A 22,130-nucleotide genomic window follows, 5' to 3' on the forward strand; every position below is an offset into this window, starting at 1 on the left:
CAATGATCCCAAACACACCGCCCGGGCAATGAAGGAGTGGCTTCGTAAGAAGCATTTCAAGGTCCTGGAGTGGCCTAGCCAGTCTCCAGATCTCAACCCCATAGAAAGTCTTTGGAGGGAGTTGTCCGTGTTGCCCAGCAACAGCCCCAAAACGTCACTGCTCTAGAGGAGATCTGCATGGAGGAATGGGCAAAAATACCAGCTAAAGTGTGTGAAAACCTTGTGAAGACTTACAGAAAACATTTCACCTCTGTCATTGCCAACAAAGGGTATATAACAAAATATTGAGATAAACTTTTGTTATTGACCAAATACTTATTTTCCACCATAATTTGCAAATAAATTAATAAAAAATCCTACAATATGATTTCCTGGATTTTTTTTCTAATTTTGTCTGTCATAGTTGAAGTGTACCTATGATGAACATTACAGGCCTCTCTCATCTTTTTAAGTGGGAGAACTTGCACAACTGGTGGCTGACTAAATACTTTTTTGCCCCACTGTATCTATCAACAATGACAAGAATCATACGTGTCTCATTTCAGCTTGTTTTATCTTGTTCTTGATACCATGTCTTGTTTTGAGGTGTTTTGACTGATGTCATGTTAATGCTAATAATACTACTATTAGCATTGACATGAAATGAGTCAAAACATCTCTAAATAAGACATGGTATCAAGAACAAGATATTATGACCAAAATTCGTTAGCTAGCTAACCAACAACTGTAACGATGTATTTGAGAGACAAGAAGTGCTCAATATGCTAATGTATTTATGTTTTCAATAAACATTGGAGATAAAATATAGTTTACATGTTGTCAACAAACTAAGACTACCCCGTCTGTTTTGCCCCATAGTTGCGCATGTGTCGGTTTTGTTGCTAAACAACCAACCCGTCTATAGACATCAATGCATGAATAAGATAAAATAATTGGAAGTTAGGGTTCGCCCCTACAGTAAGTGCTTATTTCATTAGCCGTGCTACTGATAAAGCAGAGATGTTCTATAAGTGTGGTGAGGGGATGTCAGTGTTCGTGCTCTAGGCCTACTGTACTGTACCTGGCTCTGAAGCTGGGAGACCTGCTTGGCATGTTGAATCTCCAGAGTCTCTGGCAACACAGAGTAGAGAGACTTTGCCTTATTCTTCCCTGCCTTCTTGTACTTAGTCTGAAAGAAAATCATTCAAACCAATGCAGATTAACAACATATACTGTGATTGACTTCAACTCCATATCAGAGGTTTCTCTTCGGCAACAGCCATAAAATCTGGAAATTGCTTCTCTCACAAACATTGAAGTACAAAAATCTATGTGAACCGGCTGCTCTTCTCACCTGACTTTGCAGTTCAGAAACATTTTTGAGAAATTGGGTCTCCATGGTATCTGCTAGTACGGAATAGACGCTTTGGGACATACCCTTCTTCCCACTCTGTTTGTACTTGAGCTAAAGAAAAGACAATGAATCCATGATGGCTTTTAACATTAACCTAAAATTATACTTCCATAAATGACACGATTAAGTCATATTTAGTTACTCTGTGGATAACGCTGATATACAAATCTTTATTAATAAGTAGTCCTATAAAATTCGCAATGTTCCTATCAGCATTAATATTCATGTCTTTGAGGAAAATTTGTGCTCACCTCGCTCTGCATCTCTGTGAGCTCCCGAGCTCTCTCTGTCTCCATCGTCTCAGGGAGTTGAGAGTAAGCCGAGCCAGAGAAGACTTTCTCACCTTTGTATTTGAGCTGGAAAACAAAGTAATGGATGTGAGTTAAGGTAGGCCTCCGTGCTTCAGCAAACAAAGTAAAGTAGGAGAGCTGCTGCTCAACAATAAAGACAGGAATAAAAACGATGGCTTACCCTAAAGAAACATCCAATAGTGTAGTTATTTATGGTAAAGGCATTGGAGCACTCAAATAACACAGGTAGAGATTTGCCTCATCTTAGAACGCTCAGGCTTTATTCCATTAGATGGACAGGCACACTGATGATTGAAACTGATTTAATGGATGTTTGTCAGTAACAGGAAGGGTCTCCTCTGAATTAGTTATGACGAAAAATGTCATGTACAGACATCAGATGGGCAGCCCATGTTCTTACCTCACTCTGTAGCTGGGAAGCCTCTTTGGCGTGCTGGGTCTCCAAAGTCTCTGGTAAGGTGGAGTAGAGAGAAGTGGAGGCCTCTTTCTTCCCTGCTTCTTTGTATTTTGTCTGGAAAACAACAGCAACAAAAGACAGTGGTGGAAAAAGTATCCAATTGTCATACTTGAGTAAAAGTAAAGATACCTTAATAGAACATGACTGAAGTAAAAGTGAAAGTTATCCAGTAAAATACTACTTGAGTAAAAGTATTTGGTTTTAAATATACTTAAGTATCAAAAGTAAATTATCAAATATACTTAAGAATCAAAAGTAAAAGTAAAAATAATTTTGAAATCCTTATATTAAGCAAACCAGACGGCATCATTTTCTTGTTTTTTATTTATTTACGGATAGCCAGCGGCATCCTCCAACACTCAGACATCATTTACAAACCAAGTATGTGTTTAGTGAGTCCAACAGATAAGAGGCTGTAGGGATGACCAGTTATGTTCTTTTGATAAGTGTGTGAATTAGACAATTGTATTGTCCTGCTGAGCATTCAAAATGTAATGAGAATGTTTGGCTGTCAGGGAAAATGTATGGAGTAAAAAGTACATAATTTTCTTTAGGAATGTAGTGAAGTAAAAGTTGTCAAAAACATAAATAATAAAGTACAGATACCCAAAAAACCTACCTAGTAGTACTTTCAAGTATTTTTACACCACTGCTATTTTTGTAGACATAATGAAAATAGACAGGTATTCTCTGACTAAAATATTTTTTTTTGTACATGAAGATCGATAAAGTAAAAGGATAAATGTTTCTTTGTTTCTCTTGGAAAGGGAATTCCTCATTCTCTGGCTTCAGTTATCGACAAAAGGCAACATCCAATTTTGAGAATCACAATTTGTACGAATCAATCGATTGATGTTAATGGGGGATTTACAGTAAAATAACTAAAGTTCGTACCATATTCAGCCCATGTTGATGTTTGGTGATTTTAAACAGATATTTACCTCGCTCTGCATTTCAGACATCTGCTTTGCAAACTGTGTCTCTGCTGTCTCGGGGAGCAGAGAGTAGAGGTTGATAGAGTTCTCCTCAGTATCTTCTTTATACTTGATCTGGTATAGTAGAAATGGAGAGACAGCTTATGAACCAGAGATAGTTGAGACCAAGCCTACAAAAGCATTATTTATTTAACTAGGCAAGTCAGTTAAGAACAAATTCTTATTTACAATGACGGCCTAACCCGGACGACGCTGGGCCAATTGTGTGCCGCCCTATGGGACTCCCAATCACGGTTGGTTGTGATACAGCCTGGAATCGAACCAGGGTCGTTTCGCCTCGAGCACTGCGCCATTCGGGAGCCCGAGTGGCGCATTACCAAACAGCAGTATGAAAACCTTGGTATAGTATGTGTTCGCTTCCCTTTTAGTTATTTAGATATATTGGATATGAAGAGGCGACATAAAACATTTACCAGCGCTGACCCACAAACCAAAATACGCGATAGCCTGAATGAAATTATTAATGCACATTTTTGGGGGGAGAATGCACATTGTACTCTCTGTGTATTCGTACAGCATATACACACAGCATTTACCTCACTTCGCATTGCTGATTGTCGTTTCGCAAAATTTGTCTCAATTGTTTCGGGCAGCGTAGAATAAAAACTGGGGGAGGTGTCCTTTTTCAGTACTTCCTTGTACTTTAGCTGGAATAAAGGAAACATCACATGAAAACATTGTTTTGAGATAAATGTAATAGCACATAAATAGCATTAATAAATCACCCGGTTTCCACAGGTTTCCCTTTTCATTTAATCTGGACTCATGGGTAGACGTAACGTACTGCAGTAAAAGTACATTTGGGACACTCCAATTAGTATGATATGTTACCCTTACGTATGGTATGTATTCATTTGCGGATGTCCATCAACCATTTCGTTTGATATGTTACGAATTGCAATTTGTAAAATATGTTACGGATTTAGGGGTAGGGGTTAGGGTTTGGGGTTAAGGTTCGGTTTAAGGTTAGGGTTATGAGTTAGGTTAAAAGGTTAAGGTTATGGTTAGGGGCAGGGTTAGCTTACATGCTAAGTAGTAAGTGCTAAAGTTAACTGTGATGAGATTAGAACAAGGAACCTTTGGGTTGCTAGACGTTTGCATTATACACCCATCCCACCCACCTGCTTTTATTTTTGCCTTAACTAAGTAACCTTCTGTCTTATGCAACCATACCAAACATAACATATCACACTAATTTGAGTGTCTTGAATTTACAGAGTATACCAAACATTAGGAAAACATTCCTAATATTGATTTTCACCCAATTTTGCCCTCAGAACAGCCTCAATTCGTCAGGGCATCGACTCAACAAGGTGTCCAAAGTGTTCCACAGGGATGCTGGCCCATGTTGACTCCAATGCTTCCCACAGTTGTGCCACCTTTGAGTGGTTGACCATTCTTGATACACAAAGGAAACTGTTGAACGTGAAAAACCCAGCAGGGTTGTAGTTTTTGACACACTAACCGGTGCGTCTGGTACCTACTACCATAGGTAGTTCAAAAACACTCAATGGCACACATACACAATCCCATGTCTCAATTGTCTCAAGGCCTCAAAATCCTTCTTTAACCTGTCTCCTCCCCTTCATCTACACTGATTGAAGTGGATTTAACAAGTGACATCAATAAGGGATCATAGCTTTCACCTGGATTCACCTGGTCAGTCTGGGTCATGGAAAGAGCTGGTGTTCTTGATGTTTTGTATACTCAGTGTACATTTACTATGTATGTTACATCTCTTCTATGAAATCAGGCTGTTTCATTGTACCACCATCATTATTTTCTACATGCTAAATAGTCTACATATATACTATATGTGTGAGATTATATGCAGGTAATTGTGAATACAGTATGTCTTTATACTCTACCTCACTCTGTAGCTGGGAAGCCTCTTTGGCATGCTGGGTCTCCATTGTTTCTGGTAAGGTGGAGTAGAGAGAACTAGAAACTCCCTTCCTCCCTGCTTCTTTGTACTTCATCTAAATTGAGGAAAAACAGATACATCATTTTATTCAGTATTTATTTCCAATGACTTTATTCAAGGATCTGTATAATTTTAATGGGCAACGCCACACCGTAAAGAGGTTATCATGAATTTGACAGAAACATACAGGCACCTCAGTGGCAAGTAAAATTCTGTATTTCATATTTCAGTACACTTACGGTAATATAAATATGGTATCAAAGCAAGTACTGTGTAATGACACTAAGTACAATACCGTAAAATTGACTATATTATACTGTAAAATAGTAAATGCTGCCTTAATCGGAATTAATAAATAAATGAATGGATGACTGACATTCATTGAGGGTAAAGATTGTATTTCACAGTATTTTACTGTAATCACAAGGGATTGGTGCAAGGAGGTTGGCTACTAGGTAAAGCGTTTACACGTTACAGCATTTGAATTCATATACGGTGTTTTATATCACTTACACTTCTAGAGGCCTTAAAAAAGGCTTCCAAACTAGCAGCGAAACAGACCAAAAGCTCATGGCAAAATGCTCAACCATTTAAGGTCGCATCCACCCCAATCTGTCCCCTATACATTTGAAATTAAATGGGGCTCTATAAACACATAGGAGTTAAATTGGTACAGTATTCTCACTCAGGGGTGCAACAAATAGCCTCTTACAAGGCAAGCCTCAAAATATGTTAATGAGCCAGAAACAACAATACCATGCACCCACTAATGGTCAAAAGGTTTTTGGAGCTTCAAAGATACAGTACTTTATTCTGTGGGGTGGAATTACAGTACCATTCAAAATACAGCAATTATTTCCTCACCCACAACATTTTCAGAGTAACTTACTGTTGATAATTCCCCAAAATACTGCATAAATTACAGTTTTCCATTACAGTGCATCATTCCAAATGGAACAAAGATGTAAGAAAATTGTCCCTTAACTGTAAGGGATAATAGTTGCTAACCTCACTCTGAAGTTCAGATACAGCTTTCGCAAACTGTGTCTCGGTTGTTTCTGGAAGCTGAGAGTACACACTCGTGGAGATACGCCTTTTTCCTTCTTCTTTGTATTTATTCTGGAAAAAAAGGAAAGTAATGTGTTAAATAATCATTCTACTTTTTGGTTAATTCTCAATCATTATACAGAAATGCCCCCAAAACAGAAGTTATGAACTAAATGTCCAGCCACCTCACTCTGCATCTCTGTCATTTCTCTGGCAAACTGTATCTCTGTGGTCTCTGGGAGTAGAGAGTAGAGAGAGGTTGAGATGTCCTTCTTTCCACTCTCTTTGTATTTGATCTTAGAAACAGAGAGAGATGAGTCTGTATTAACACTCATTTAATGATCACAATCCAGGCACTTGTGTAGATATGAAAGTATTGGATACAGTGCCTTCAGAAAGTATTCACACCCCTTGACTTATTCCACATTTTGTTGTGTTACAATCTGAATTCAAAATGGATTAAATTGATTATTTTCTCTCACCCATCTACATACAAAACCCCTGTTCTTTGAAAAAGTTAGCAAATGTTTTGAAGATGAAAATGAATCTAATTTACATAATTTACATAAGCATTCACACACACGAGTCAATACTTTGCAGAAGCATCTTTGGCAGCGATTACAGCTGTGAGTCTTTCTGGCAATGTTCCCTCTAATGTTTTGGGGCACTGAGCTAAGTTTTGGTCTTGTGAGTGGAAACTTGAATGTTGTGAAAATGTTGTGCAACTTCCGGCTCGCGTTTAGAGTGAACACTGAGGCTGTACCATTACAGTTTTAGACAGTAGCCAATAGGCTATCGTGGCTATTTGAGCATTATGTAGGCCTACCAACAAAACCAATGGCGCAAATCCCATTACATTTTCACATGGAAATAGCTTTTTATTTCTATGATATAGCCTACATTAGCCTATACATTTTTACATTATGAAGGACTTGACATTAATTCATTTTTTTTTTTACTTAGTCTGTAACACCATGGGCCAAATAGGTGACTGTAAATTGCATTGTATTGTGTTGTATGATGGAAGAAATGACTTTACAAAATAAAATGTATTATTATTACCATACAGAGAATTAGACTATGTAGGCTACCCCTCTGACTACTGGCTTATTTGCAGTAACTTCCCATTCCCGTTGCTGCCCTAAACGTATCCATAACTGGGCTAATAACCAGCTAACTAGCAAAGAATATCAACAAACGTTCACACACTCTGATCTGAACTAATCTGAAAAAAGTGCATTCATTCACTCGGGGTGATTGAAAGACCCCTCAAAGGGCTACCTGCCCAAATTTTACTTTGTTGTGCTCTGGCTCTGCCTACAGCAAAATCAGAGACTCAGTCTTGCAAAGTTAGATTCGTTTTGGTTTGTTGCATTGAAAAGGGGCTGATATAATGTCGATTTGATCACAAAAAAACAATTGATCTATATAGTGCAAACTAATGTGGTGAACTCAGTGAAGTTCAATCTCTTGCGTCTCTTTGCGTGGTCTGGCACAGCTTAGATGAAACTTTGCAATGTTCCCTCACTTGGATTGTGCAACATTTGCCCATTATTCTTTTTGAAATTCTTAAAGCTCTCTCAAATTGGTTGTTGATCATTGCTAGCTAACCATTTTCAGGTATTGCCCTAGATTTTCAGGTAGATTTAAGTCAAAATTGTAATTTGGCCACTCAGGAACATTCCCTGTATTCTTGCCCCAAACATAACACTTTGTATTCAGGACAAAAAGTGAATTACTTTGCCACAATTATTTTGCAGTATTACCTTAGTGCCTTATTGCAATCAGGATGCATGTTTTGGAATATTTGTATTCTGTACAGGCTTCCTTCATTTTACTCTGTCAATTAGTTTAGTATTGTGGAGTAACACAATGTTGTTGACCCATCCTCAGTTTTCTCCTATCATCACAGCCATTAAACTTGGTTGCTGTGTTAAAGTCACCATTAGCCTCATGGTGAAATCCCTGAGCGGTTTCCTTCCTCTCCAGCAACCGAGTTAGGAAGGACGCCTGCATCTTTGTAGTGACTGGGTGTATTGATACACCATCCGAAGTCTAATTGATACCATGCTCAAATGGATATTCAGTGTCAGCTTTTTGTTTTCTTTCACCCACCAAATGTTGCCCTATTTTGCCAGGTATTGGAAAACCTCCCTGGTCTTTGTGGTTGAATCTGTGCTTGAAATTCACTTTGACTGAGGGACCTTACTGATAATTGTACTGTTTGTGTATGGTACAAAGATGGGGTAGTCATTTGAAAATGATGTTAAACACTATTATCGCACACAGAGTCCAACTTATTATGTGACTTGTTATTTAGGCTTGCCATAACAAAGGGGTTGAATGCATATTGCCTCAAGGCATTTCAGCTTTTCATTTTTTATTAATTTGTAAACATTTCTAAAAACAAAATTCCACTCTGACATTATGGGGTATTGTGTGTAGATCAGTGACACAAAATCTGCATTTAATACATTTTAAATTCAGGGTGTAACACAACAAAATGTGGAAAAAGTCAAGGGGTGTGAATTCCTTCTGAAGGCACTGTACTCGGGAGAATTGTTTCTGAACCCAGATTATGTCTGAAGACATCTGGAGTGGCAATGGAAGTTGCTACCAGAATGACTATAACGCAAATATATTAATGCCAGGAGCATTCATGCTCACCTCGCTCTGTATCTCTGTGAGCTCCCGAGCTCTCTCTGTCTCCATCGTCTCAGGGAGTTGAGAGTAAGCCGAGCCAGAGAAGACTTTCTCACCTTTGTATTTGAGCTGGAAAACAAAGTAATGGATGTGAGTTAAGGTAGGCCTCCGTGCTTCAGCAAACAAAGTAAAGTAGGAGAGCTGCTGCTCAACAATAAAGACAGGAATAAAAACGATGGCTTACCCTAAATAAACATCCAATAGTGTAGTTATTTATGGTAAAGGCATTGGAGCACTCAAATAACACAGGTAGAGATTTGCCTCATCTTAGAACGCTCAGGCTTTATTCCATTAGATGGACAGGCACACTGATGATTGAAACTGATTTAATGGATGTTTGTCAGTAACAGGAAGGGTCTCCTCTGAATTAGTTATGACGAAAAATGTCATGTACAGACATCAGATGGGCAGCCCATGTTCTTACCTCACTCTGTAGCTGGGAAGCCTCTTTGGCGTGCTGGGTCTCCAAAGTCTCTGGTAAGGTGGAGTAGAGAGAAGTGGAGGCCTCTTTCTTCCCTGCTTCTTTGTATTTTGTCTGGAAAACAACAGCAACAAAAGACACTGCTACTTTTCGAGACATAAAAATAGACAGGTATTCTCTGACTAAAATATTTATTTTTGTACATGAAGATCGATAAAGTAAAAGGATAAAGGTTTCTGTGTTTCTCTTGGAAAGGGAATTCCTCCTTCTCTGGCTTCAGTTATTGACAAAAAATGCAACATCCAATTTTGAGAATCACATTTTGTACAAATCAATCAATTGATGTTAATTGGAGATTCACGGTAAATTACTGAAGTTCGTACCATATTCAGCCCATGTTGATGTTTGGTGATTTTAAACAGACATTTACCTCGCTCTGCATTTCAGACATCTGCTTTGCAAACTGTGTCTCTGCTGTCTCGGGGAGCAGAGAGTAGAGGTTGATAGAGTTCTCCTCAGTATCTTCTTTATACTTGATCTGGTATAGTAGAAATGGAGAGACAGCTTGTGAACCAGAGATAGTTGAGACCAAGCCTACAAAATCATTGCCAAACACCAGTGAGAATAACGTATGTGTTTGCTTCACACACAAAAGCCTGCCCAAAGGTTAATTTATAGTTGTTTTAGAAAAATTGGTTATGAAGCAACATTAAACAATTCTAATCACTGACCCACAAACCAAAATATGTGATCAAATTATTCATGATTTCTCTGAGATTGTAATGTTCTTGTAGTTATTATGCAAGAATGCACATTGTACATACATGCTGTGTATTCTAACAGGATATACACATATATACCTGGCTCTGCATTGCTGATTGTCGTTTCGCAAAATTTGTCTCAATTGTTTCGGGCAGCGTAGAATAAAAACTGGGGGAGGTGTCCTTTTTCAGTCCTTCCTTGTACTTTAGCTGGAATAAAGAAAACATCACATGAAAACATTTTTTTCAGACACATTTAATTGCCAACTAATAGCCAATTATAAAGCACACTTTAACCTGCATATCTACCACAGCATTCTGCAGCAATACGCCATCCCTTCTGGTTTGCGTTCACTGGGACTATCATTTGTTTTTCAACAGGACAATGACCCAAAACACACACCCAGGCTGTATAAGGGCTATTTGACCAAGAAGGAGAGTGATGAAGTGCTGCATTAGATGACCTGGCCTCCACAATCACCTGACCTCAACCCAATCGAGATGGTTTGGGATAAGTTGGACCACAGAGTGAAGGGAAAGCAGCCAACAAGTGCTCAGCATATGTGGGAACTCCTTCAAGACTGTTGGAAAAGCATTCCTCATGAAGCTGGTTGAGAGAATGCCAAGAGTGTCATCAAGGCAAAGTGTGGCTACTTTGAAGAATCTCAAATATAAAATATATTTTTGATTTGTTTAACACACACACACACACACACACACACACACACACAGGACATTTTTATTGTACAATTTTTCTGTACAGTCTAAATAGTCAATAATACTGAATAATAGATAAATGTGTGAGATTGCAAGTATGTGTGAGTACAGTATAGCTTTATACCAGTGTTTTGAAAGCTACTCTGAAAATATAATTTACCATGCTACACTAAAGCTACCCTTAAGGAAAATATAGTTTACTTAACTAAAGTTACTTTGAAAAAGTAGTTCACTACATCCAAACGACAAAATTATTATACGAAAATCTGAAATGTCATAAACGACATATTGCAAGACAGATAGATCCCTTTGAGGTCATAATTTAACAGAATGTGTAATTTAGCCTATTAGAACAAAAAACATGAGTTGGTACACACAGGAAAATGATTTGGTGTGGAGGTGCTGACTAACGGAGAATAAACTATAAAAATAAAGAGAGTCCATATACACTCCATATATAAACTCCCATATATATACCCCCATTACTGTGCCGAGAGAATGGTGACATCATTTAGGACCTTTATGGTTGCAGTGACACATCCATAACCTGAGCAGAAACCAGATTGCATACCAGAGAGAATACTATAGACATCAAGAAGGCTAGTCAGTTGATAAATGACAAGACAAGTTTTTCCAACACTTTTGATAAACAGGGCAAAATAGAAATTGGCCTATAACAGTTAGGATCCGCTTGATATCCCTCTTTAAATAAAGGATGCACAGTGGCTGCCTTCCAAGCAATGGGAACCTCCCCAGAAAGTGGTTAAACAGGTCAGAAATAGGCTTGGGGGCCTCCCGGGTGGCGCAGTGGTTAAGCTGTGCCATCAGAGTCCCTGGGTTCGCGCCCAGGCTCTGTCGTAACCGGCCGCGACCGGGAGGTCCGTGGGGCGACGCACAATTGGCCTAGCGTCGTCCGGGTTAGGGAGGGCTTGGTCGGTAGGGATGTCCTTGTCTCATCGCGCACCAGCGACTCCTGTGGCGGGCCGGGCGCAGTGCGCCCTAACCAAGGTTGCCGGGTGCACGGTGTAGCCTCCGACACATTGGTGTGGCTGGCTTCCGGGTTGGATGCGCGCTGTGTTAAGAAGCAGTGCGGCTGGTTGGGTTGTGTATCGGAGGACGCATGACATTCAACCTTCGTCTCTCCCGAGCCCGTACGGGAGTTGTAGCGATGAGACAAGATAGTAGCTACTACAACAATTGGATACCACGAAATTGGGGAGAAAAGGGGTAAAAAAAAAATTAAAAAGAAGAAAATTTAAAAAATTAAATAATAATAATAATAATAACAGGCTTGGCGATGATAGGGGCAGCAACCTTAAAGCAGGAAGGGTCTAAACCATCTGACCCAGATGTTTTTTTGGGGTCAAGTTTAAGGAGCTCCTTTAGCACCTCAGACTCAGTGACTACCTGCCGGGAGAAACTTTGTAGCGGGGCAGGGGAAAAAGAGGGAGGAGTATTGGGGCTAGTCACATTAGAAGGGGTGGGAGATGAGAAAATGTTGGACGGGCAAGGAGGCATGGCTGAGTCAAATAGGAATTCTGACTTAATGAAGTGGTGATTAAAGAGCTCAGCCATGTGATTCTTGTCAGTAACAACCACATAATCAACATTAAGGGACATGGGCAGCTGTGAGGAGGGGGATTTATTCTCCAGGTCTGTAACCGTTTTCCAGAACTTCTTGGGGTTAGATGCACAGAGAGAGAACTGCTCCTTAAAGTAACTAACTTTGGCTTTCTGGATAGCCTGAGTGCACTTATTTCTCATTTGCCTGAACGAGAGCCAGTCAGCCTGAATATGCGTGTGCCGAGCGTTTCACCAAATGGAATTCTTGAAGTGGAGTAACTCTGCCAGATCACGTTCGAACCAGGGGCTGAACCTGTTTTTAATTCTCATTTTCTTTATGGGGGCGTGTTTGTTAACAATACCACTGAAAATATAAAAAAATAATTTCCAAGCGACTTTGTCAGAGGGGATCAAGCTGATTCAATGCCAATTTACAGAGGCTAGGTCATGAAGGAAGGCTTACTCATTAAAGTTTTTTAGCAAGTGTCTATGACAAATCAGGGCAGGTATTTTCACCCTACAGGCATTATGAACACAGGCTGTAAAACAGTGATCACTAAGGTCATTACAGAAAACACCAGACCGACACCTATCAGGATTATTATAACATCGAGGAGAGTAGCCTTTTCTGGGTGTTTGGAGTCATACCTTGTGGGATTGGTAATAATCTGAGAAAGATTTAGGGAGTCCCATTGCTTTAGGACTTGGTCAGGTGGTTTAAGCATGTCCCAGTTTTGGTCACCTAGCAGGACACATTCAGACTTGGTATAAGGGGCCAGGAGAGAGCTTAGGGCATTTAGGGTACAGACCGGTGCTGACGGTGGATGATAGCACTCAGCAACCGTCAACAAAGAGCTATTTGAAAGTTGAATGCTTAAAACCAGCAAATCAAATTGTTTGGGGACAGACTTGGAGACAACCGAGCCCTGAAGGTCTTCCTTGGTAAAGATTTCCACTCCACCACCTTCAAAAGATCTGTCTTGCCGAAAAAAGTTATAACCAGAAAAACTAACATCAGTGTTCAAAACACTCTTTCTTAAACACGTCTCAGTAATGACCAACACAACTAGATTGGAGCTGTGTGCAATAAATATACAGTATATTAAGTATTAAAGCACAATTGTACTGTATGCTAGCATGTTTTTCACACTGGCTTAAGCCATGGAGGGAGCAGGCCAGCCAAGGCAACTGTTGCCTAGCACAACCACTGCCACCGTTCAGTCCCTTCATATTTCACCCAATCACTTTTCATTGCACTTTCAGTTCATACGCAACAACTGTAGTTTAGACATAGACCACAACCACACAACCACTGACCACATATATTGACCAGAACAACACAGCTACAGGTCATAACTACTGAACACAACTCCTGACCATTACTGACCACAACTACTGTCCACAATCACACAACTACTGAACTAAAGTACTGACCAAAACTACTGACCAAAACCACACAACTACTGACCACAACCACAGAACCACAACTACTGACTTCAACTGCTGACCACAACCATGCAACTACTGAACCACATAACTACTGACGACAGCTACTGAACTAAAGTACTGACCAAAACTGATCACAACTATACAACTACTGACCACAACCACACAACTACTGACCACACAACTACTGAACCACACAATTACAGACCACAACTATTGAACACAACTCCTGGCCACAACCATACAACTACTGACCACAACTAATGACCACAACAACACAATTACTGACCACAACTAATGACCAAAACTACTCACCACAACAACACAATTACTGACCACAACTAATGACCACAACACAATTACTGACCACAACTAATAACCAAAACAACACAATTACTGACCACAACAACACAACTACTGATCAAAATTACTGACCACAACCACACAACTTTTGACTACAACCACACAACTGCTGACCACATCTAATGACCACAACCACAAAACTACTGACCACAACCACACAAATATAGACCACACAACTACTGACCAAAACCACATAACTACTGACCACAACCACAACTTCTTCCATTATCTCAAAAATACTTATACAAAGTTAAAGCATGCCCCACAACTTTATTTGTAATGTTACCATCTTGTTAACAACTGAAAACACTACCAACCAGATTATGGAACACCCTGCCAACCAGTGTGAGAGAGTGCAGTACCTTTGTTAGCTTCAAGGCAAATCTGAAAAAGTGGCTAAAGGCAAACCAGTCATGTGAACATTAAAACATTCAGACTCTTAAGATGTCAGATACTGTAGAACAAAGGCACATTTAAACTCTGATGTAATATTAGCATTAGCAATAGCATTTCAATGTTTTATATATAGAGATATTTGAATAGTGTTTTGTATTGTAGCATTGTAATGATGTTGATTGTTTTCTGCCCAGGGACTACAGATGGAAACTTGCTATCTATCCAAATCTGGTGCAATGGCATATTGTACATGGCCCCTGACAAATAAACACATTTTAATTTAGTTCAACTATCACCAAGCTACTGCAAAATGCATTTAAATTACTAGTTGAACTACATGTAGTTCAGTACTCCCCATTACTGTTTATACTCTACCTCACTCTGTAGCTGGGAAGCCTCTTTGGCATGCTGGGTCTCCATTGTTTCTGGTAAGGTGGAGTAGAGAGAACTAGAAACTCCCTTCCTCCCTGCTTCTTTGTACTTCATCTAAATTGAGGAAAACATATTCAGCATTTTATTCAGTGTTCATTTCCAATTACTTTGGTCAAGGATCCATACCATTTTGATGGGCATTGCCATAATTCCAAATGGAACAAAGATGTAAGAAAATTGTCCCTTAACTGTAAGGGATAATAGTTGCTAACCTCACTCTGGAGTTCAGATACAGCTTTCGCAAACTGTGTCTCGGTGGTTTCTGGAAGCTGAGAGTACACACTCGTGGAGATACGCCTTTTTCCTTCTTCTTTGTATTTATTCTGGAAAAAAGGAAAAGTAGCCTATTATGATATATAATACATGACCAAAAGTAGTTGGACACCTGCTAATCGAACATCTCATTCCAAAATGATTGGCATTAATATGGAGTTGGTCCCCCCTTTGCTGCTATAACAGCCTCCACTCTTCTGGGAAGGCTTTCCACTAGATGTTGGAACATTGCTGCAGGGACTTGCTTCCATTCAGCCACTTAGTGAGTACAGGCACTGATGTTGGGCGATTAGGCCTGGCTCGCAGTCGGCGTTCCAATTCATCCCAAAGGTGTTCGATGGGGTTGAGGTTGGGGCTCTGGGAAACGAGTCAAGTTCTTCCACACCGATCTCGACGAATCATTTCTGTATGGACCTCGCTTTGTACAAAGACGCATTGTCATGCTGAAACAGGTAAGGGCCTTCCCCAAACTTTTGCCACAAAGTTGGAAGCACAGAATCGTCTAGAATGTAATTGTATGCTTTAGCGTTAAGATTCACTGGAACTAAGGGGCCTAGCATGAACCATGAAAAATAGCCCCAGACCATTATTCCTCCTCCACCAAACTTTACAGTTGGCACTATGTATTGTGGCAGGTAGCGTTCTCCTGACATCCGCCAACCCAGATTTGTCTGCCGGGCTGCCAGATGATGAAGTGTGATTCATCACTCCAGAGAATGCGTTTCCACTGCTCCAGAGTCCAATGACAGGGAGCTTTACACCACTCCAGCCGATGCTTGGCATTGCGCATGGTAATCTGAGGCTTGTGTGCGGCTGCTCGGCCATGGAAACCCATTTCATGAAGCTCCCGACAAACAGTTATTGTGCTGACGTTGCTTCCAGAGGCAGTTTGGAACTTAGTAGCAAGTGTTGCAACCGCGGACAGACGATTTTTACACGCTACGCACTTCAGCATTCGACGGTCCAGTTCTGTGAGCTTATGTGGCCTACCAGCCGTTGTTGCTCCTAGACGTTTCCACTTCACAATAACAGCAATTACAGCTGACCGGGGCAGCTCTAGCAGGGCAGAAATTAGACAAACTGAATTGTTGGAAAAGTGGCATCCTATGACAGTGCCACGTTGAACGTCACTGAGCTCTTCAGTAAGGCCATTCTACTGGCAATGTTTGTCTATGGATATTGCATGGGTGTGCGCTCGATTTTATACACCTGTCAGCAACGAGTGTGGCTGAAAAAGCCGAATCCACTAACTTGAAGGGGTGTCGACATACTTTTGATTATATAGTGTATAATCTTTCTACTTTTTTTGGTTAATTCTCAACCATTATACAGAAAAGCGCCCAAAACAGAAGTTATTAACTAAATGTCCAGCCACCTTGCTCTGCATCTCTGTCATTTCTCTGGCAAACTGTATCTCTGTGGTCTCTGGGAGTAGAGAGTAGAGGGAGGTTGAGTTGTCCTTCTTTCCACTCTCTTTGTATTTGATCTGAGAAACAGAGAGAGATGAGTCTGTATTAACACTCATTCAATGATCTCAAGCTAGGCACTTGTGTAGATATGAAAGTATTGGATAGGTATAAGAAATATGGTATAAAATACACCTAGAAAGACGGAAAGGTAGAGCTGCTACCTTATTGCTTATACTTATCTGTTTATTTTAGAGCTACATCAAGTGCCCAGGGGAATTGTTTCTGAACTTGGCTTATGTCTGAAGAAATGTGGAGTGCCAATGGAAGTTGCAAACAGAATGACTATAACAACATTATGTTAATGCCAGGAGCATTCATGCTAACCTCGCTCTGCATTTCAGTGAGCTCCCGAGCTCTCTCTGTCTCCATCGTCTCAGGGAGTTGAGAGTAAGCCGAGCCAGAGAAGACTTTCTCACCTTTGTATTTGAGCTGGAAAACAAAGTAATGGATGTGAGTTAAGGTAGGCCTCCGTGCTTCAGCAAACAAAGTAAAGTAGGAGAGCTGCTGCTCAACAATAAAGACAGGAATAAAAAACTATGGCTTACCCTAAGGAAACTTCCAATAGTGTAGTTATTTATGGTAAAGGCATTGGAGCACTCAAATAACACAGGTAGAGATTTGCCTCATCTTAGAACGCTCAGGCTTTATTCCATTAGATGGACAGGCACACTGATGTTTGAAACTGATTTAATGGATGTTTGTCAGTAACAGGAAGGGTCTCCTCTGAATTAGTTATGACGAAAAATGGCATGTACAGACATCAGATGGGCAGCCCATGTTCTTACCTCACTCTGTAGCTGGGAAGCCTCTTTGGCGTGCTGGGTCTCCAAAGTCTCTGGTAAGGTGGAGTAGAGAGAAGTGGAGGCCTCTTTCTTCCCTGCTTCTTTGTATTTTGTCTGGAAAACAACAGCAACAAAAGACAGTGGTGGAAAAAGTATCCAATTGTCATACTTGTACTTAAGTACTTTACACCACTGAAAAGACACTGCTACTTTTGTAGACATAATAAAAACGTACAGGTAATCTCTGACTAAAAGGCTTTTTTTTGTCAGACGGACAAAGGTTTTTCTGTGTTTCTCTCTGAAAGGGAATTCCTCATTCTCTGGCTTCAGTTATTGATGAAAGAAAATATCACATTTTGAGAATCATATTTTTCACAAATCAATGAATTGATTTCAAGCGGAGATTTTCACGGTAAAATAACTAGAGTTTTGAACTGTATTCAGCCCATGTTGATGTTTGGTGATTTTAAACAGACATTTACCTCGCTCTGCATTTCAGACATCTGCTTTGCAAACTGTGTCTCTGCTGTCTCGGGGAGCAGAGAGTAGAGGTTGATAGAGTTCTCCTCAGTATCTTCTTTATACTTGATCTGGTATAGTAGAAATGGAGAGACAGCTTATGAACCAGAGATAGTTGAGACCAAGCCTACAAAATCATTGCCAAACACCAGTGAGAATAACGTATGTGTTTGCTTCACACACAAAAGCCTCCCCAAAGGTTCACTTATACATGTAGTTGTTTGGATAAATTGGATATGAAGCGACAAGAAAGATTTCTAATCACTGACCAACAAACTAAAATATTTGATAACCTGAAATCAAAATATTTATGACTTCTCTGAGATCGTACTCAGAGCAAATTTAAATAAAACAATCAAATAACTATTTTACTCGTAGTCATTCTGTGAGAATGCACATTGTACATGTATTTTAGTTATTTTTTATTTAACCAGGCAAGTCAGTTAATAACAAATTCTTATTTACTATCACGGCATACACCGGCCAAACTCAGACGACGCTAAGCCAATTGTGCGCCACCCTTTGGGACTCCCAATCACGCCCGGTTGTGATACGGCTTGGATTCGAACCAGGGTGTCTGTAGTGACGCATCTAGCACTGACATGCAGTACCATAGACCTCTGTGCAACTCGGGAGCCCATATTGCATACTGTGTATTCTAACAGCATATACACGCATGTGTATTCTAACAGCATATACACACATATGTATTCTTTACCTGGCTTCGCATTGATGATTGTCGTTTCGCAAAATTTGTCTCAATTGTTTCGGGCAGAGTAGAATAAAAACTGGGGGAGGTGTCCTTTTTCAGCCCTTCCTTGTACTTTAGCTGGAATAAAGGAAACATCACATGAAAACATTGTTTTGAGTCTAATTGAATTGTACTCTTATAGCCAATAATAAGGCAATAGCGGTTAGAGCGTTGGGCCAGTAACCCGAAAGTTCGCCGGTTCGATTTCCCAAGCCAACAAAGTGAAAAATCTGTCGATGTGCCCTTGAGCAAAGCACTTAACCCTAATTTGCCCCAGGGGTGCTGTACTACTATGGCTGAAACTGTAAAACAACACATTTCACTGCGCCTATCCAGTGTGTGACAATAAAAAACATATGTACTCTATATTTATAGATATGTTTTTTATGTACCATTTTTCTGTACCAGCTAAATAGTCAGAAATACTGAGTAATAGATAGCATATGTGTGAGATTGCAAGTATGTGTGAGTACAGTATAGCTTTATACCAGTGTTGAGAAAGAAACGCTGAAAATATAAATTTACCAAGCTTGCAAGTACAGTACCAGTGAAATGTTTGGACACACCTACTCATTCCAAGGTTTTCTTTATTTTTACTATTTTCTACATTGTAGAATAATAGTGAAGACATCACAACTATGAAATAACACATATGGAATCATGTAGTAACCAAAAAAGTGTTAAACAAATCAAATAATATTTTATATTTGAGATTCTTCAAAGTAGCCACCCTTTGCTGACAGCTTTGCACACTCTTGGCATTTTCTCAACCAGCTTCATGAGTTACCTGGCATGCATTTCAATTAACAGGTGTGCCTTGTTAAAAGTTAATTTGTGGAATTTCTTTCCTCCTTAATGCGTTTGAGCCAATCAGTTGTGTTGTGACAAGGTAGGGTTGGTAAACAGAAGATAGCCCTATTTGGTAAAAGACCAAGTCCATATTATGGCAAGAACAGCTCTAATAAGCAAAGAGAAACAACAGTCCATTATTTTAAGACATTACATTTCTTCAAGTGCAATCGCAAAAACCATGAAGTGCTATGATGAAACTGGCTCTAATGAGGACCGCCACAGGAAAGGAAGAACCAGAGTTACCTCTGGCGCAGAGGATAAGATCATTAGAGTTACCAGCTTCAGAAATTGCAGCCCAAATAAATGCTTCACAGAGTTCAAGTAATAGACACATCTCAACATCAACTGTGCAGAGGAGACTGCATGAATCAGGCCTTCATGGTCGAATTGCTGCAAAGAAACCACTTCTAAAGGACACCAAGAAGAACAAGCGACTTGCTTGGGCAAAGAAACAAAAGGAATGGATGAGTAGGTGTTCTAAAACTTTCGACCGGTAGTGTACATGCGTCACGACTTCCACCGAAGTCGGTTCCTCTCCTTGTTCGGGCGGCGTTCGGCGGTCGACATCACCGGTCTTCTAGCCATCGCCAATCCACCTTCCGTTTTCCATTTGTTTTGTCTTGTTTTCCCACACACCTGGTTTACATTCCCTCATTACGTGACGTGTATATAACCCTCTGTTCCCACCATGTCTGTGTGTGGAATTGTTTGTTGTAAAGTGTTTGTGAATTGCTAACTGGTTTGCGACGGGTTATTTCAACCCGTATTTTGTTGTTTCTGGGTGCAGTTTGTTTTGCCTAATAAACTGCTCCGGTTGTTACCCATGTCTGCTCTCCTGCGCCTGACTTCCCTGCAGCCAGTTATGCACCTCTTACAACATGTAGTTCAGTACTCCCTATCACTGTTTATACTCTACCTCACTCTGTAGCTGGGAAGCCTCTTTGGCATGCTGGGTCTCCATTGTTTCTGGTAAGGTGGAGTAGAGAGAACTAGAAACTCCCTTCCTCCCTGCTTCTTTGTACTTCATCTAAATTGAGGAAAAAAGATTCAGCATTGTATTCATGTATTTATTTCCAATGAATTTACTCAAGGATCTGTATAATTTTGATGGGCATTGCCATCATTCCAAATGGAACAAAGAAAATTATCTCTTAACTGTAAGGGATAATAGTTGCTAACCTCACTCTGAAGTTCAGATACAGCTTTCGCAAACTGTGTCTCAGTGGTTTCTGGAAGCTGAGAGTACACACTCGTGGAGATACGCCTTTTTCCTTCTTCTTTGTATTTATTCTGGAAAAAGGAACATATTGTGATATATAATGAATCTACCTTTTTGGTTAATTCTCAATCATTATACAGAAATGCCCCCAAAACAGAAGTTATGAACTAAATGTCCAGCCACCTCACTCTGCATCTCTGTCATTTCTCTGGCAAACTGTATCTCTGTGGTCTCTGGGAGTAGAGAGTAGAGAGAGGTTGAGATGTCCTTCTTTCCACTCTCTTTGTATTTGATCTTAGAAACAGAGAGAGATGAGTCTGTATTAACACTCATTCAATGATCTCAAACTAGGCACTTGTGTAGATATGAAAGTATTGGATAGGTAAAATAAATATGGTGAAAATGAATTCTAAATGCTATATAGTACCTCACTCCGTAACAGGGACGCTTCTTTGGCGTGCTGGATGTCCTTGGTCTCAGGGAGTAGAGAGTACAAAGAAGTGACCACCTCCCTCTTGCCCACTTCCTTGTACTTGGTCTGCAACACCACAAGAAAAATATCAATTCACATTGCAGGGCCCTTGTGCAGACAAGTGTAAAGTGAACTTTAATGAAAGTTAGATTTTGTTTGGAATGAATGTTCACCTCGCTCTGCATTTCAGACATCTGCTTGGCCAACTGGGTCTCTGTGGTCTCGGGAAGCAGAGAATACAGGCTTGTCGAGATCTTCTGCTTCCCCCCCTCTGTATACTTGAGCTGAAGGAGGAGACACGGAGATATGTGTTTCTTGATCCTGAATCTTCTTAAACATTCTCTGAAGTTCATGATACATTTCTGTAATACTTTCTAATAACTTAAATTAATTAGCATTTAAGTATTTATAAACTATAAATAAGTATTTCATTATTTGTAAACATGTACAATGAATAAGCATTATTATGTATAAGTATTTACAATGGATTATTCATGAACGGTATTATAAAGTTTTACACCAAATTCTTCTAATCATTCAGTGACTCATGTCTGAGTCATAGGCCTTCTGTGCTGTGAAATTACCTCGCTCTGTAAGTCGGAGACCTCTTTTGCAAACTGGGTCTCTGGTGTCTCCGGGAGCAGAGAGTAGAGGCTAAAGGAGTTCTCCTTCCTGTCTTCTTTATACTTTTTCTACAAAAATAATTTGAGTCAACAGGATTGAACTTAAAAAGATTGGAGGATAAATCAATAACATTTATTTATGAAGCCTTTTTTACATCACTCGATGCAACAAAGTGCTACAAATCCTTGTGAATCATCAAGAAATATACTCCTTCTGTTTTTTGTTGATAAATTGGATAAT

General features: G+C 39.9%; 1 protein-coding gene across 5 annotated transcripts in view; it reads right to left on the bottom strand.

Annotated features, from left to right (window-relative positions):
• LOC110489705 (uncharacterized) overlaps positions 1–22,130 on the bottom strand; it is a 55,398-nt gene that overhangs the window by 25,928 nt on the left and 7,340 nt on the right. For 3 of the 5 annotated variants that reach the window (XM_036943889.2, XM_036943892.2, XM_036943887.2), the window contains exons 12-37: positions 21,851–21,958; positions 21,440–21,550; positions 21,222–21,332; positions 20,978–21,088; positions 20,755–20,865; positions 20,492–20,602; positions 18,691–18,801; positions 17,936–18,043; positions 17,457–17,567; positions 16,996–17,100; positions 16,578–16,688; positions 15,142–15,252; positions 14,873–14,983; positions 10,112–10,222; positions 9,682–9,789; positions 9,255–9,365; positions 8,795–8,899; positions 6,313–6,423; positions 6,089–6,199; positions 5,025–5,135; positions 3,693–3,803; positions 3,103–3,210; positions 2,105–2,215; positions 1,645–1,749; positions 1,334–1,444; positions 1,061–1,168 (exon numbers count right to left, since the gene is read on the bottom strand). In XM_036943889.2, coding sequence (XP_036799784.2) covers positions 1,061–1,168; positions 1,334–1,444; positions 1,645–1,749; positions 2,105–2,215; positions 3,103–3,210; positions 3,693–3,803; positions 5,025–5,135; positions 6,089–6,199; positions 6,313–6,423; positions 8,795–8,899; positions 9,255–9,365; positions 9,682–9,789; positions 10,112–10,222; positions 14,873–14,983; positions 15,142–15,252; positions 16,578–16,688; positions 16,996–17,100; positions 17,457–17,567; positions 17,936–18,043; positions 18,691–18,801; positions 20,492–20,602; positions 20,755–20,865; positions 20,978–21,088; positions 21,222–21,332; positions 21,440–21,550; positions 21,851–21,958 — 2,853 coding nt within the window. The remainder of the gene's footprint in view (positions 1–1,060; positions 1,169–1,333; positions 1,445–1,644; positions 1,750–2,104; positions 2,216–3,102; positions 3,211–3,692; positions 3,804–5,024; positions 5,136–6,088; positions 6,200–6,312; positions 6,424–8,794; positions 8,900–9,254; positions 9,366–9,681; positions 9,790–10,111; positions 10,223–14,872; positions 14,984–15,141; positions 15,253–16,577; positions 16,689–16,995; positions 17,101–17,456; positions 17,568–17,935; positions 18,044–18,690; positions 18,802–20,491; positions 20,603–20,754; positions 20,866–20,977; positions 21,089–21,221; positions 21,333–21,439; positions 21,551–21,850; positions 21,959–22,130) is intronic. The other 2 variants (XM_090199395.1, XM_036943898.2) reach the window with 2 other exon arrangements.

This window comes from Oncorhynchus mykiss, chromosome 15, assembly GCF_057628025.1.
Source record: "Oncorhynchus mykiss isolate SJ-2025 chromosome 15, ASM5762802v1, whole genome shotgun sequence".
Lineage (NCBI taxonomy): Eukaryota > Metazoa > Chordata > Actinopteri > Salmoniformes > Salmonidae > Oncorhynchus > Oncorhynchus mykiss.